The 16,731-nt window shown below is 42.9% G+C and overlaps 1 protein-coding gene across 2 annotated transcripts in view; it reads right to left on the bottom strand.

The window, feature by feature from the left end:
• The window catches only part of ptprz1b (protein tyrosine phosphatase receptor type Z1b), a 91,563-nt gene that overhangs the window by 19,625 nt on the left and 55,207 nt on the right, over window positions 1-16,731 (bottom strand). The window contains exons 9-19 of one of the 2 annotated variants that reach the window (XM_088346708.1): window positions 16,004-16,188; window positions 15,809-15,935; window positions 14,355-14,404; window positions 13,835-14,287; window positions 10,338-10,521; window positions 10,096-10,269; window positions 8,445-8,589; window positions 8,278-8,369; window positions 8,124-8,209; window positions 1,115-1,135; window positions 35-131 (exon numbers count right to left, since the gene is read on the bottom strand). In XM_088346708.1, coding sequence (XP_088202834.1) covers window positions 35-131; window positions 1,115-1,135; window positions 8,124-8,209; window positions 8,278-8,369; window positions 8,445-8,589; window positions 10,096-10,269; window positions 10,338-10,521; window positions 13,835-14,287; window positions 14,355-14,404; window positions 15,809-15,935; window positions 16,004-16,188 — 1,614 coding nt within the window. The remainder of the gene's footprint in view (window positions 1-34; window positions 132-1,114; window positions 1,136-8,123; window positions 8,210-8,277; window positions 8,370-8,444; window positions 8,590-10,095; window positions 10,270-10,337; window positions 10,522-13,834; window positions 14,288-14,354; window positions 14,405-15,808; window positions 15,936-16,003; window positions 16,189-16,731) is intronic. The other variant, XM_088346709.1, reaches the window with a different exon arrangement.

Raw genomic sequence — 16,731 nt, 5'->3', positions numbered from 1 at the left:
GCAACTGTGAGAGCAACGCAGCAAGGGCACATACAAGCAAGAATGTTGATGTATCTGTTCTTGGCTTTGTTCTCAGGTTGACTGGAACTGTCGGCAGTTATGCCCATTTCCACTGTGCATGCTTGCACCTCCTGCAAAATACACAAAAATACGGACGCACTTAAATCAGAGCCAAACGTCACTTGGAGGAGGTATTGGTCTCAGGTAGCCCTTGAAAGCAGTGGTGGCCCATCAGGGCCTGCAAGGTCTTCTGTGCTGGCCTAAAAATACCAAGATCATGTGATGTTGATTGCATTTTGTCCAGAAATGTGTCTTGTCGGCTTCCTTTCATTGCTTTTACCCAGTTTGATGTGCTATGATTTAATATACAAGCCTTTAAAAAACCACAGTTCAGCCAATGCTTGTTGCCAGGGTCTGAGATCTACCCAGAGGCCTCTGGAACAGTTCTGCATGCCCTAAGGCATAACATCCTTGTCTATAATGCTGTTGGTTTAGCCTATCAGATTTCAAATTGGCGAATCAGAGCCTTCTTTAAGGCCTAACGAAACGCCAGAGGTTTCACAAACTATGATTGGTTTGGGAACGGTAACGGAAATATCCCAACGAAAATGAAGAAAAAAACCCTGTGTCTACTGCTTCTGTGAAACGGCCTTTTTCTGCCCTAAATCGAATAAAAACCTATGCCAAAAATACCACAAGACAGACTCCACTTCCAGCATTAACTTAGATGGTAATAGAAAGGACCTTTTTGATGGAACTGAAACGCACGGATAATCTGTATGACCAAGTCATTGAGATATTCTTGAGGAAGGAAAGAAGAATGGATTTTGTGCACGAATAAAAATTATTTTTTGGGTGAGTAAAATGTGATTATATTCCTGAATAATAGTTTTTAGTTTTTTTATGACCCTATTATTGATGTTTTTCTATATGGGTCACAGCTGTAACTGCAGTAGTTGTTTAATAGCCATAAAATAGTCATTGAGGGTTGGATTTATCCAGATGTAGCACTTCTGAAGTCCTTGGTGTGAAATGCATGGCCCGCCACTGCTTGAAAGTCATCTCAACTATTGATCTTTCTACTTTAGTTTTAACAGTATGACAAGCGTCTTACCTCATAGGAATCTTTCACAATCTAATGGTGAAGATGTGAGGATGCAGAAAGCACAACGATGGCGGTGGTAAAAGGAGAATCGGGGGTCGGGGGAGATGACACACAGGCAGACAGGGAGTCAGTGCAGGTACATGTACAAGGGGTTCATATTAGGGATGCACCAAATTTTCGGCACCAGAAAAAAATGACCTAAAATACGTTTTAGTTTTGGTCAATCGAATAAATAAAACAAAAAAAGGCCACTGAAATACTGAAGTTGTGATGACGTCACGTCTGAAGCAAGGCAAGCAATGCGAAGCTGGCTTGCACAAGAGAAATGCATCTCCTGTTTTTTCGCCAATATTCATCCATCCATTATCTGCACCGCTTATCCTAAGTAGGGCCGCGGGGGTGCTGGAGCCCATCCCAGTCATCTTCGGAGAGTGGGCATGGGACACACTTAACTGGTTGCCAGCCAGTCGCAGGGTTTGCTTGTATTATTGCATTTTATATATCCCATTAGTTTAACTACATCTCTTCACTTTGTTGTCCAATAGGATTTTTTTAGAGCACCTAAAAACCGTGTTTGTATTATTAAAATTAGAATTGTGTTCATTATCACAGATAACGACTTATTGAACATTGTTTACAACAAGATTAGATGTGGCGCTCCAGAATAAACATGCAATAAATATAAAAATAGTATTCTTTACAGTGGCAAGATGTATATGGTGTGTTTTTTTCTGAGTCTAGTGTGCCTCTTTTTTTGAGAATTTAATAAAACTTTTTTAAAGTCGGCAGCTCTTAATATGCCAGTCCTTTAATTATTTTATATTGTAAATATTTTGCAAATTAGTGCCAATTAAATGTTTCAGGGCCAAGTGTTACCTATTCTGGGTTTTAGTGCCAAATTTTCATTTCGGAGCATCCCCTGTTCATAAACACACATAAAGGCGAGCGCTCTTACGTATCGCTCATACTTTATGAGTTACCAAGCAGCCAAAAGTAAACACATTTGAAGAGGGCCACATCCAGTATCTGTGTGTTACACAGGAGGTTCATGCTAGGAAAGAGATGGGGACTGATGCCATGACACCGATAGAGGGAGCAAATACCGTATTTTAAGGACTATTAACAACACCCAACAGATTAAAAAAGAAAATAGGTTATTTACTGCAGGGACAGAACCACAAATGAACATGTATGTACCCAAACAGATTATTTTTAAATTTGCTGTATTAGAACAGAAAAAAAATCAGGGGAAAAAATACAGGAATTAAATCATCAATTTAAAATATGCATCTACAAACTTTTTGTGTGGATTCAACGATGAAAGAGCACAAATTAATTAAGTTTTTTCTATTCTATCTTGTAAAGAAAAAGTACCATATTAGTTAATTTTCAATTCTTCATTTTTTATTCTATTAAGGGCCCGGTCACACAGACATTTGCGGCTGAATGACGGCCAGAAATTTCTGCCCTAGAGGCGGACGCAATTGGACGTATTGAGCTCGCCGTTGAATCGTTATGAAGCTGTGCTTGACTCGAGTTTGGGAATTGGCGAGCGGGTAGCAACGTGATTTACTTTTGCCCTGGTTAATTCTTCAGAGCGCGGGTACAATTACTTAAACGAGCGTAGAGAGGCTCGAACGCGACCAGAATTAACCAGTCCTGAAGCAGATGCCGCTAGGCCGTTATTTGACGTTTTGAGCCCGCAATATACACGAGATAGAGCAGTGCTTTACTCGCGGTCGCAAATTTTCACGTGGTTGGGCGCGTTCAAAACTTTTGAGCAGCTCAAAAGTTTGAGCACGTGTTTAAAACGCGTGCCGCACACGTGGTCAAGACGAGTTAATGACGCAGAAATGACGTGCTATGGTCGCGGCCAGGGCGCAGTTACACTTGGGTAGGACGGGGAATTTCAGCGGGTAATCGTGGGTGGAGCATGGTAATAGCATGTTCTGTGCCTGTATCGCGGTGTTATTACGTGAAATTAGCGTGTTACGCGTGTGACAGTCAAACGCCTTTCTCTGCGTATAAACAGCGCAAATGCCGAGCGTGCTCGTGACGTCAAAGGGGTGAACATCCCCGTCAGCGTAGTTTCTCTTCATTTCGAATAAATTATTTGGTGCATCTGTTATGGTCGCAGTAAGGCTGAGAAGCTAGGACCTTAACTTTGCTTTTTGGCTGAAATTAAGAATCCCAGCTATTATGCCTTAATACACATTTTGAATCTGATAGATATTGAATAATGAGGTAAACCTCACCAAATCCTTCAGCCCCACCCCCTCTCCATCATCATAACAACTTGGTCTTAATCCATTTTAATAACTTGACATTTCTTAACTCGATAGTAAAATAAGAATGATGCTATAGCTTGTAAACATTTTCCTCACGAGACTGCGATTTGTGCCATCATGTTCTTCTACAGCCCGGTTCCAAAATTAGCGTTCCCCCGCTACTTCAACCATGTTTACATCATCCTATCTCACAATGAAGTAAAGAATGCAATGACGAATATACAATCAATACCTCTTCATTATTCATTTGTTGGAAATGTAGTACAGATTAAACCGTTCCGTCATTGTTATTATTGTGAACGTAAATTGACGGTAGATCCCCACCCCCCTCGCGTGAACGCGCATTCTCCTGCGCTCCCAACGAATGCGAACGTATTCTATATAAAACACTTATTAAAACTATAAAGCGAGCTAATTATAATAATTGGGAGATCCTAGTCTATATAACGCGTTTATTTAAACCAAAAATTGCGATCTTATTTTACAAAATGCGTTTGTTAACATGGAAGGAAAAGTCACGTGAGGGTGTAGGGCGGTTTGGTTGGTTGTTGTTGGTCTAAACACGGAAAGGACCCGCAAATGACGCGATGAAAGGAAGGGGAACAGTCGCCAGCGTCTTTTTTCCGGCCACACCACAGGTCAAAAGCGGGTTGGCCATTTTTGCGCATTTTCCATTGCGGGTAAACACGGGCGAAAAAAAATCCCAAAATTTTAGCCGTCATTCAGCCGCAAATGTCTGTGTGACCGGGCCCTAAGGTAGATCGCACCAGTGGTGGAAGAAAAATCAAGCATATTTGTATTATACACATGTTTCAAAACATAGGGGAAAAAATATAGCGGCTTATCATCCAGAAAGTACAGTATTTGGACTAAAATCATACTTTATTTTCGCGCCGGAAACCATTTGCTATATTCTAAAATCGATACATGATTCTAAAAAAGTTTTTATATTGATTAAATATTTACTGTTTCAAAGTAAAATTTCTTTAGAAATTGTAAACTAACCTTAAGAAGGTTAGAACACAAACAACTGAATTTGTGTTCAGAGTGGACCAAGATCCATGACTTGAGTACATTTGACCTAACTTCCCGAGTGAATTTCCACAATAAAACAACAAATACAGACTGTTTTTATTTTAAACAATCCCGAAGATTGGGCTGCTTTGTTAAAACAATAGAAAAAAACCTAAATGTGTTTAGTGAGTTTGTAAAAACACCTTAACTTTTAACAACCTAACTCTTAAATATCTTAAAGTAAACTAATAAATTGTTTAATGTTCAAGGTTCAAGTCAAGTCATGTTCATTTGTATGGCCCTAAAACACAAGAAATCTCAAAGGGCTGTAGAGACGACACACTATTATTACACCATCCCCTGATCTGAAACCTACATGAAGGCAAGGTAAAACTTAAACCTCAACTCAACATGAGGAAATTGGGAAACATCGAAAAGGGGGCGCAATGCCACCTTCCAGGATGACCAGGCATCAAGATGGTCATTACCATAAAGATATCAATTAAGATTTTTCTGTACAAATTAAAAGTCTAACAAACTACTTTTTTAATGTAGTAAAACAAAATAATTGTTAAAAAAAGATCTGAAATTGGGTCTCTTTGTTTGAAAGGGGTCGGGTGCGCAGAGAGCTGGGTAGCAGCCAAGGGAGGGGTCCTTGGCGCGACGATCCCCGGCTACAGAAACTGGCTTTTGGGACATGGAACGTTACCTCTCTGGCAGGGAAGGAGCCCGAGTTGGTGCGTGAGGTTGAGAAATTCCGACTAGATATAGTCGGACTCACCTCTACGCACGGCTTGGGCTCTGGTACCAGTCCTCTCGAGAGGGGTTGGACTCTCTTCCACTCTGGAGTTGCCCGTGGCGAGAGGCGCAGAGCCGGTGTGGGCATATTAATTGCTCCACGGCTCGGCGCCTGTACGTTGGGGTTCACCCCGGTAGACGAGAGGGTAGCCTCCCTCCGCCTTCGGGTGGGGGGACGGGTCCTGACTGTTGTTTGTGCTTATGCACCAAATAGCAGTTCGGAGTACCCACCCTTCTTGGGGTCCTTAGAGGGTGTGCTTGAGAGCGCGCCCCCTGGGGACTCCCTCGTACTGCTGGGAGACTTCAACACTCACGTGGGCAATGACAGTGAGACCTGGAGGGGCGTGATTGGGAAGAACGGCCCCCCTGACCTGAACCCGAGTGGTGTTTCGTTATTGGACTTCTGTGCTCGTCACGGTCTGTCCATAATGAACACCATGTTCAGACATAAGGGTGTCCATATGTGCACTTGGCACCAGGACACCCTAGGCCATAGTTCGATGATCGACTTTGTCATCGTTTCGTCGGACCTGCGGCCGCATGTTCTGGACACTCGGGTGAAGAGAGGGGCGGAGCTGTCAACTGATCACCACCTGGTGGTGAGTTGGCTTCGATGGTGGGGGAAGATGCCGGCCAGACCCGGCAGACCCAAGCGTGTTGTGAGGGTCTGTTGGGAACGGCTGGCAGAATCTCCTGTCAGAAGAAGTTTCAATTCACACCTCCGGCAGAAATTCGCCCATGTCCCGAGGGAGGCGGGCGACATTGAGTCTGAGTGGACCATGTTCCGCGCCTCCATTGTCGAGGCGGCTGATCGGAGCTGTGGCCGCAAGGTAGTCGGTGCCTGCCGCGGCGGCAACCCTCAGGCCCGTTGGTGGTCACCGGCGGTGAGGGATGCCGTCAAGCTGAAGAAGGAGTCTTATCGGGCCTTCCTGGCCTGTGGGACTCTGGAAGCAGCTGGCAGGTATCGGCTGGCCAAGCGGAATGCGGCTTTGGCGGTTGCAGAGGCAAAAACTCGGGCATGGGAGGAGTTTGGCGAGGCCATGGAAGCCGACTTTCGAACGGCTTCGAGGAAATTCTGGTCCACCATCCGACGACGTCTTAGGGGGGGGAAGCGGTGTGCCATTGACACTGTGTATAGTGCCGATGGGGCGCTGCTGACCTCGACCCGGGACGTTGTGAATCGGTGGGCAGAGTACTTCGAAGACCTCCTCAATCCCACCGGCACGTCTTCCTCTGGGGAAGCAGAGCCTGAGTACTCTGGGTTGGGCTCTCGTATCACTGGGGTTGAAGTCACCAAGGTTGTCAAAAAACTCCTCGGTGGCAGGGCCCCGGGGGTCGATGAGATCCGCCCGGACTTCATTAAGGCTCTGGATGCGTGGGACCGGAGAGTGTGTTCCAACTACAGGGGAATCACACTTATCAGCCTCCCTGGTAAGGTCTATTCAGGGGTACTGGAGAGGAGGGTCCGCCAGGAAGTCGAATCTCGGATTCAGGAGGAACAGTGTGGTTTTCGTCCTGGCCGTGGAACACTGGACCAGCTCTATACACTCTTCAGGGTCTTTGAGGGTGCATGGTAGTTTGCCTGTCCGGTCTACATGTGTTTTGTGGACTTGGAGAAGGCATTCGACCGTGTTCCTTGGGAGGCCCTGTGGGGGGTGCTTCGGGAGTATGGGGTACCGCACAGTCTTATCCGGGCTGTGCGGCCCCTGTTTCCCCGGTGCCAGAGTCTGGTCCGCATTGCCGGCAGTAAGTCGGATTCGTTCCCGGTGAGGGTTGGGCTCCGCCAGGGCTGCCCTTTGTCACCGATTCTGTTCATAACTTTTATGGACAGAATTTCTAGGCGCAGCCTTGGCGGGGATGGAATGGGGGCCTCAGCATTGCGTCACTGCTTTTTGCAGATGACGTGGTGCTGTTGGCTTCCTCAGGCCGTGATCTTCAGCTCTCGCTGGAGTGATTCGCAGCCGAGTGTGAAGCGGCCGGGATAGGGATCAGCACCTCCAAGTCCGAGGCCATGGTTCTCAGTCGGAAAAGGGTGGTATGCTCCCTCCGGGTCGGGGAGGAGGTCTTGCCCCAAGTGGAGGAGTTCAAGTATCTTGGGGTCTTGTTCACGAGTGAGGGTAGGATGGAACGGGAGATCGACAGACGGGTCGCTGCAGCGTCTGCCGTCATTCGGACCCTGTACCGGTCTGTCGTGGTGAAGAGGGAGCTGAGCCGAAAGGCAAAGCTCTCGATCTACCGGTCGATCTACGTTCCTACCCTCACCTATGATGATGAACTTTGGGTCATGACCGAAAGAACTCGATCCCGGATACAAGTGGCCGAAATGAGTTTCCTCCGCAGGGTGGCTGGGTTCTCCCTTAGAGATAGGGTGAGAAGCTCAGTCATCCGGGAGGGACTCGGTGTAGAGCCACTGCTCCTCCGCGTTGAGAGGAGCCAGTTGAGGTGGCTCGGGCATCTAATAAGGATTCCTCCTGGACGCATCCCTCGGGAGGTGTTCCGGGCATGTCCCACCGGCAGGAGGCCCCGGGGGCGGCCCAGGACACGTTGGAGAGACTATGTCTCTCGGCTGGCTTGGGAACGCCTCGGGGTCCCGTCGGATGACCTGGAGGAGGTGGCTGGGGATAGGGACGTCTGGGCTTCCCTTTTAACGCTGCTGCCCCCGCGACCCGACCTCGGATAAGCGGAAGACAATGGATGGATGGATGGATGTTTGAAAAAATTTCAGCTTGTAGTCCAAAAAACACGACATTCACAATCACTCATACTTCATGTTTGAAAAGAAAAGCTGCATAACTCCTAGTACATACTGATATGTTGTAAAAAGCATGATGTTAGCGCATATGGAAGTGTGATGTTAAAAATAAAATCATGACAGATCTGCTTCCAATAGCTTCACCCCAAAAATATGTGGCACACACCTCAAACTCTTTGGAGAAGGTGTTCGTGTTGTGGAGCTCCATGACGTTTTTCACAAACTGCTTTACCGTCAGCGGCTCGTGACCATCTAGCACACAAGAATATCCCATTTCAAACGATTTTATTAGTGTCACAAAGAATCCAAATTCAGGTTACCCGTGGCCAGCAGCAGAGGAGTGGACGGAACCGATACGACTTTAGGCAATGTGCTGTCGTCGGGGTAGAAGTTGGCAGCCTGGAAACAGTTTCTGTGGAGTGGGTGGAACAAAAACAAAAGATGAAAAATCTTGAAACAGGTTTTTATTAATGTCGGTTTTGTCTACCTCCAATAAACCAGGATGCCCACCAGGACCACCAAGCAGAGGATGGTGAGGGTGGAGACTACAGCCAGTGGGACGATAGTCCTCTTCTCCCGCTCCACGATGCCGACCAAGCCAACGTGAGATTCCTGACTGCTGTTGCTGCCCTCTGGTTGGTAAAACAGAAGCATTGTTTTTCATGACCCAGAAAATCTTATTCTGGTTCCTGCCCAGTCTGGAGGACATTGTCGGCTCACGCAACCACAGCAGAGCCAACAACATAGTCTCTCACCTTAGCCACAACCTCTTTGACATGCTGCCCAATGGCAGACGCTACAGGTCCCTTAAAACAACGACTAACAGGCTCAGAAACTGTTTCTTTTCCAGGGCCAACACCACACTAAACAAGCAAACAAGACTGTAAACACAGCTTAGCCATCACAACCTGCTTCACATGGTAACCTTTTTTTCTTTACTGTACTTTTTTTTTATTTTTGTGTTTATTGATATCACTCTTCTATATTCGGTGTAAAGCGACCTTGGATCCAAGCAGATAATACAGCAAAAGCGTCGAATCTACAGCCTAGGATAATTTGTGACCCACCAACCATTTTTTTGTGGCTGATATAATCTACTATACATTTTAAATTATCCTAAAAATGTATTTGATACCAATTAACTTATTTGATGCCATTGGCAGCTTTAGAAGTTATTGGCATTAATCCATTCATATCCACAGACATCATAGGCAGTGAATGACGCAACTATCTGGAGTTTTTTGTGTATTTTTTAAATGATCTCTTTGGCCCAATTTTGAACTAACGTATACATTTTAAAAACTGTCAGATAAAAAGTGGACCAAACCAACAACTGTACTTTGGTCCCTTTAACTCAACATTGTTATCATTTACAATGACAATTTACTACAAAAACAGGCTATACTAAACAACATGCTAAATTAAGCCAAAACAAAAGGCAGTGTGATAATTTAATTCAAAGTAACTAGTCAAATGTAAAATTCTATTAAATAAACACACAAAACTTGGTCATCTTATTTGAAATCACAGAAATTGGGTCATTTTTCACTCCAATCCACTCCCCTATAAAAACAGCCAAAATATGTTATTTTCTTTTAAAATTAAAATAAAAAAGGTTTCAATTGACAACCAACTCCCACACAAATAAATTAACAACAAACCAAAACAAATTCTATTTCCATTCACATTGGATCAAGTGGATTCAAATACTTAACTGGTCTTGTCCAATTTTGATGTATTTTTTTGTTATTAATAACTTGTCGAGCTATTCGAGTTAATTTATTGGTGAACTTAAGTGTACTTAAGGCCCTAGCTTTCTTCAGTTTGGTTGCCTGAGGCCCCCAGAAGAAAAAGGTCGTAACAAAAAACAATAAGAAAAAAATATACACGTTATTTTTAAAGACACGAGAACACAATATTAACCTTCTTTCAAGACCAGAGAGGTGCTCTTTAGTTTTTTCATTGTTTTGAAAGTGTCGTGTTCCTTCAATGACATCACAGCTCTACAGGAAACATTCCAGATGAGTCTACTTTGAGACAAAATTTCTCGAGTCCCCTGACGCGTGAAAGTTTTTTGCAACACATTTGCATCATTGTGGGGAGGACAACTTCACATTCTGTGTTCTGCTTAGGAATACCTTTAAACATGGGCTGGGTAGTATGCATGAGCACTCGCAGGAGGGAGGAGGAGGTGAACGACTTGTAGACGCTATCAGCCATGGAGTGGCTGCCCGTCGCCATCCTCTCGGGGATCCAGAACGAGGTGCTGCTTGGAGGAGGTTTGTTCACAGAGAGGGGGGAGTCCGTGGTGCCTTTGGGAACACATCATCCATGAGTATGATTTGTTCAAATTTAAAACCATAATTGTTTTCTGGTCAACCTGGCAGTGTGAGAGTAGATAAGACTGAGAAGGAAGTGGCCGATTGAGAGGAGCCTTTGACGGAGTCCTCATAGAAAATGTCGGTGACTGGGACGCCCTCCACGGAGGAGGAGGAGAAGAGATCCAACTCAGGGGAGGGGGGGTCGTCTTTACCATTCAGATCGGTCAGGGTAAACACTCGAGTCTGTAACACAATGAAGTGATTGTCACATGAGTAGACTAACAAAATGTTCACAAAAATAACAGATATTTGGTCAAAATCGGGCCCGTCCACGACTAGGATCCATTTGGTTTTAATATCAGGGGTTTTGGAGTCAATGCAAGTTCTCCACCAGATTTATTGGATTGTTTGGAGTACAACCATATAGCTTACAAATTATTATGTACACAAAAACCCAATTTAGGCCTATTAAACAGAAGTGCTTTTTTGTTTTTGTTGTTGTCTTAGAAAGACATGTCAAAAGTCCAGCCCAGGGGCCAGTTACGGCCCGTGATACATTTTTTACCGGCCCACATCCTCTGTCATAAACTTAAAAATATGTGGCCCGCCAGTATAAGGTAAATGTGTAGAAATAAAAAAAACTTCACAATTTCACCAGATGACAGCAGAGGCCCTTTGGCCACTTTGCCCTTGGCTTTGAATCACAATTTTAGCCCATCCCATTTCTGACACGGAGACTGTAAATTAAAAAAAAGAAAAGTTGACTTTGGTGACCGCTGCTTCCAGGACAATTGGAAATTAATGTATTTTTTCTCTATAATCCGAAAAAAAGTGTCTGCCTAATTTATCAAGAGACTCTGTCTTTCTCCAAAGAATATAATAGCAGGAGGGACTTCCAGACGAAACATGTTCGCAACAAAAAGCCAACTGGAAACAAACGCTGTGAAAATTGAAGCAACTGAAAGCTATTTTAACAGCACAATTGCACTTTTTTACGAGACCCAGCGAGTCAAATTAAAATGCTACAAACGCGAGCGACAAGGACTGTTTAAAGAATGCCGGCCTAAATTGTCGGCCCTCACACATTTTCAGCTTACCAAATCCGACCCGCTTTCTGAAAAGTTTGGACACCCTTGTCTTGAAAAAAAAAAAAAAAAAATATGGGGGTATGGTATGTTTGTACAATATGCCCAAACTTCATGGATTGGTTTTGACCAATGTCAAAGATTTGTTTGGCGCAACTTGACCTTATTTGGGTGTTTGTTTTTATACAAAGAGACCAAATTAAAAGAAATTCAAAGTAGTGTAATTTTGTACAGAGGAACATAATTTGGGGGATTGTTTTATTGGACAGTGTGTAATATTTAGTGCCTTCTAGTGGTACAAAAAACTATCATTCAGTAAAAAAACAAAAACAATAAAAAAAAAACATTGATTTGAATACTCGGCAAAAATACATAGTGTGTAATAAGTCATGTTTATTTGTATAGCCCTTAATCACAAGGAGTCCAAAAGGGATGCACAGACCACGGACAATAGCAAACTACTGACAATTATTATACGATCATCTGATCTAAAAGCTACATGAGGGCAAGGAAAAAAACTCAAAAAACCTCAGCATGAGGAAAACCTTGAGATGGGACCGGACATGAGGTAATCCCGCTTCCAGGATGACCAGGCTGCTATGGATGTTGCATTAAGAAACCATAAAATTAAAGATAAAGTATAAAATGATTAAAGTATAATATAAAATAAAATAAAATAAGAGGGATTAACAAGCACTGCAGCGCAGTAGTTGGCGTGTGTACGGCACAGTTCTGAGGTCATGAGATCGAACCCTCTGTGTAGAGTTTGCATGTTCTCCCCGTGCTTGCGTGGGTTTCCTCCGGGCACTCCGGTTTCCTCCCGCATTACAAAAAATTGCATGTTAGGCAAATTGGCAGGTCCAAATTGTCCCTAAGTGTGAATGAGCGAGCAAATTTGTCTGTCCCTGTGTGCACTGCAACTGTCTGGCAACCAGTTCAGGGTGTCCCCTGCCCACCGTCCGAGCATAGCTGGGATGGGCTCCAGCACCCCCGCGACCCTATTGAGGTTAAGCGATGCAGATAATGGATGGATGGATGGAAAAGGGATGACCAGTTTGCAATGGATGTTGCATTAAAAAACAATACAAATACATTGTCAACATGAAATATAGGTCATTCATAAGCAATAGAATAGAAGTGTGTTTTAAGCCTAGATTTAAACAGTTCCACTGAGTTTTCAGATCGAATCTGAGGGGGGAGAGCATTCCACAGCACCAGGACCTGAATGGAGAACGCAACTATCATAGTTTTTTTTTTAAGATCATAGGTCAAGAAATGTGTATTTCTTTGACATAGTGGAATCCCTACTCATGTCTGCCGTATTGTTTCTTGCTGTGGAACTGGTTTCCATTTGCATTATACAACAGTGCCATCTAGTGATCAAATATTACACACCGGGGCTTTGAGAATATGACAGAATCTTTGAAGGGTTCTTTTTGACATATTACTTAATTGTGGTCAAGTTTTTGGTTTTTTTGTTTCCTCTTCCCCACCCCCAAAAGGTTTTGGATTTTATACATACTCACCAAATGTTTGGAAGTGTCTTAAGTAAAGAAAAACGTAGTGGCATATGGTTGTTTTGTCGGATATGAGGATTGTTTTTGCCCCAACAACCACATTTTTGGAGAGTTAACTTTAAAAAAAAATCACCCTGCCAAATGTTTTTCGACAATTTTTAAAAATAAATAATCACATTTTTTAATTAAAAAAATTGACAACCCTGATTTGAAGGTTATTTAAATAATTGAAATGGTCAACCTAAAATTTTTGTCCCAAATTGTGTTGTTTTTAATTCTTTTCAAAAGTGTGTACCTCAGGAACGTGCACACTACGGCCCGTGAGCTGCATATGGCACATAAGGCTTTTGAATCCGACCCATGTAACAAAGAGAGTAAAAATATTATGTTAAAGAAGGACTACTAATATTTATTTTTCTTTTGCTGCAATGCCAACATTTCCCCAAAATATGATGGACTCAAACTATATTGAACATCGTTGGAAGTAAACCTTTCATTCCCAGTGGCATGATCGATGACTGGAACACCAGTGATGCCTGACACACGGAACGGATAGTAGGGTTAAAGCTTCTCTTTTTAGTTGAGATTTAAATCTGTTTCAGGTTGACAAGTCGCTTTCCAGTAAAAATGAGTGGACTAAAAAAATGAGAAATTGACGGTGCACTGAAAAGATTGAAGAGGTGAAAGAACGATAATTTGCTAATCAGCAGCGCTGATGCATGTAACTTCGAATAAATACTCTTACTTGTCCCTCTGCCTTTTGAGTTTTCAAGAAATTTAATTCATTTTTACACTCTATCTGCAGATACTTAAAATGGAAACAATCAATCGTTATTTTTCCTCCTGGTCTGGCCCTGGTACAACATTTTAGGACCCAATGTGGCCTGCTAGTCAAAAATTTGCCCACCCCTCATTTGGCTTATACTTTTTGAGGGGAGGTTGAATGTTGACTACCTGATGCGGCAGAGAGGCCTCCTCTGTGATTTGTCGGCGGACGCTAGGCTGAGTGTGAGGCTCAGAAACAGGAAACAGGAAGCCCGGCTTCTCTGTGATTCCAGTGACCCAAATGGCACCGTTCCCGTCCAAACCACCATGAGTAAAAATCCTTTGCGTTCGTGTCCTCCGCCCATCGTGTATTTGGTTTTTGCTGGCATCATCGCTTTTTGACTTGCTGGATTTCTTTGTGTGCGGATTTAGACGCGTTTTTCTTACAGGCGACTCGGTCGGCTGAAGGACGGTCGGAATCGGGAGGGTCAAGGTTGTCGTCAGCCGAGGGTGGGAAGTGGGTTGGTTTTGGTAAACTTTGGTCTGTTCTGTTGGGATCTCCTCCAATGGGCTGTGATCTACTGGGATCGAATCCAAAGGATTGATATTCTCTGGTTTCTGCCATTCGATGTTAGTGGGCATCTAGGAAGGAAAGTTTTACATGATGAGAAAATAGTAGCAACAATATATTTGAAGATGGGTTTCTTACCTCTTTGCCGCTTTTGAAGTCGTTGGAGACATCAAGAACTGTTTCACTCTCTAGAAAGAAACAGACCTGACCGATTAATCACCCGATTATAATCATACTAAAAGATGTAGTTTACATTTCTTGTTTATTATTTATGTCAAATATAATCCACATTTTGTAGATTTTTAAACAATTATAATCCACATTTCGGAGATTTTTTTTTAGAAAATGTGAAGAAAATTACTAGAACCGCTTTCTTCCATATCCGTAACATTGCTAAAATTCGTCCTATACTTTCTCAGTCGGATGCGGAAATCATAATTTACACGTTTGTTACCTCCCGTCTTGACTACTGTAATGCACTACTTTCCGGTCTTCCGATGACCAGACTCAAGAGTCTTCAGCTGGTACAAAATGCTGCAGCGAGGCTTTTAAAAAGGACAAAAAAGTACGATCACATCACCCCAATTTTGGCTAACCTGCATTGGCTCCCTGTTAGCCTAAGATGCGATTTTAAGGTTCTCCTATTACTATACAAAATCATACATGGACTTTCCCCCTCATATCTTTCAGATCTGATTTCCCCCTATGTCCCGGCCCGAAGCCTTCATTCCGAGAGCGCCGGTCTCCTGGTGATCCCAAGAGCCAAGAATTGTTCCGCTGGTTCGAGAGCGTTCTCCTTCCGGGCACCGGTGTTGTGGAATGCTCTACCCCCTGAGATCCGATCTGCAACCTCAGTGGAAATGTTTAAATCTAAGCTTAAAACTCACTTCTACTCTATAGCATACGAATAACCTAAACTTCTTATATGTAATAACTTGTGAAGCCCTTAGAGACTATTTGTGATTAAGGGCTATACAAATAAAAATGACTTGACTTGACTTAAACAATTTATCAGATTTATTTTACCAGTTTTAAAAGATAAGACCCATTTTTGTTTTTAAAAAGAAAATAAACCAACTTTGGCTGTTTTGGACCCAACTGTTTGTAGTGTTTGCATCTTTTGAAAATTTAAATGACACACATGCACTTTACTATTAAGCTAAACACACCATTTTCTTCTTTGGTGAATAGTTATATTTTTGGGAATTAATCTGCCGAATAATCAGCAAACTGCTTTTAACTCATTTAGTGCCAATGACAACAATAGACATCAGATGCTGATTTCAATTTCACTGCCATTGATGAACATTGATTTGTTTTAATTTCAGGACTATATTCATTGATATTGATTTTAACTATGCCGCCAGTAAACTGAATTTTCCGCACTATAAGACACACCGGATTATAAGGCGCAGCCCCCTAAAATAGTCTTTTGTAAAATATATGTAACATTGGCAGGGGCACATCATCTGGAATTTAAACTACTACTACTGAGAGCTAGAATTGATTTGATGATATGAAAAACATGGAATTTAGGAGAAGTGGCAAATACTTTTTTCACGGCACTCTATGTACTATTTTCATTTTCGCACCTAGATCCTCTAACGGCATGTCCACTATAATTTGGTCACTCCATCTTCCTCTGAGGCCGTTGGTGCAAACAGCAACCACCTGAACCACGTAACTGCTGTTAGCTAGCAGGCTGGTAATGATGGCGGCCTGTAGACAAATAAAGTAAAAATAAAAATTGTAATCTAATCCTGGCGGACGGACAATGTGAAACGTACCACATCCTGATCTCCGTCTGTCCGGTACTCTTGCTTTCTCTGGTTTTGGCCTTGCAACTTCTCATAAGTGACGGTGTACCAATCGATGGTGGCGTCATAAACCACGCGGGGACGCTCCCACATCACCACAATGGTAGTTTCGTTCAAAGCGTCGGCCTGGACATTTTCCGGCGCTGAGCTGCAGGCTAGAGTCAAAGAATTGGTAGAATATTAAAAGCATGGCAACCTTCAATTCGTAATTATTATAACCCTGCTAAGGAAATAACTATTTAACTGCCATTCATGGGTCTTACCTTCATTGGCAGTGGACTAGTCAATACCAATAAGGTCTGCATGCGTCAATGGCAGTAAATTATTGTGACTGGGACGTTTTTCTTTTGCGGTTCCCCCATTTTGCTTATTATTCAAATAGATGTGGTGGGGTTTTTTTACACCTACGATAATACAACCTGTCCCTTAATTGGACCCAACCAAAAAGAGTAGCATCAGAACAGGCATCAACAATCAACATATACAAAGACAAAATTTAAAAATATCAAAAAAAAAGCTATAATGAAAAATTACTATTGTTAAAAGTCTGTTAAAAAGATTATTTTAAGGCCTTCAATTCATCTCGATATTTCATTGAAAAAGAAGCATTGTTTGAATTTGCTATAAAGTGCAGAAAAGGATGTTGTGTTTACGACATCAAATCATTCTTATTTTAAAGCAGAAATCGTGTCATTTCA

This window comes from Urocampus carinirostris, chromosome 11, assembly GCF_059441175.1.
Source record: "Urocampus carinirostris isolate Australia breed hairy pipefish chromosome 11, RoL_Ucar_1.0, whole genome shotgun sequence".
Classification (NCBI taxonomy): domain Eukaryota; kingdom Metazoa; phylum Chordata; class Actinopteri; order Syngnathiformes; family Syngnathidae; genus Urocampus; species Urocampus carinirostris.
The sequence above is the reverse complement of the archived record's forward strand: the minus strand, read 5'-3'. Positions and strand labels throughout refer to the sequence as shown.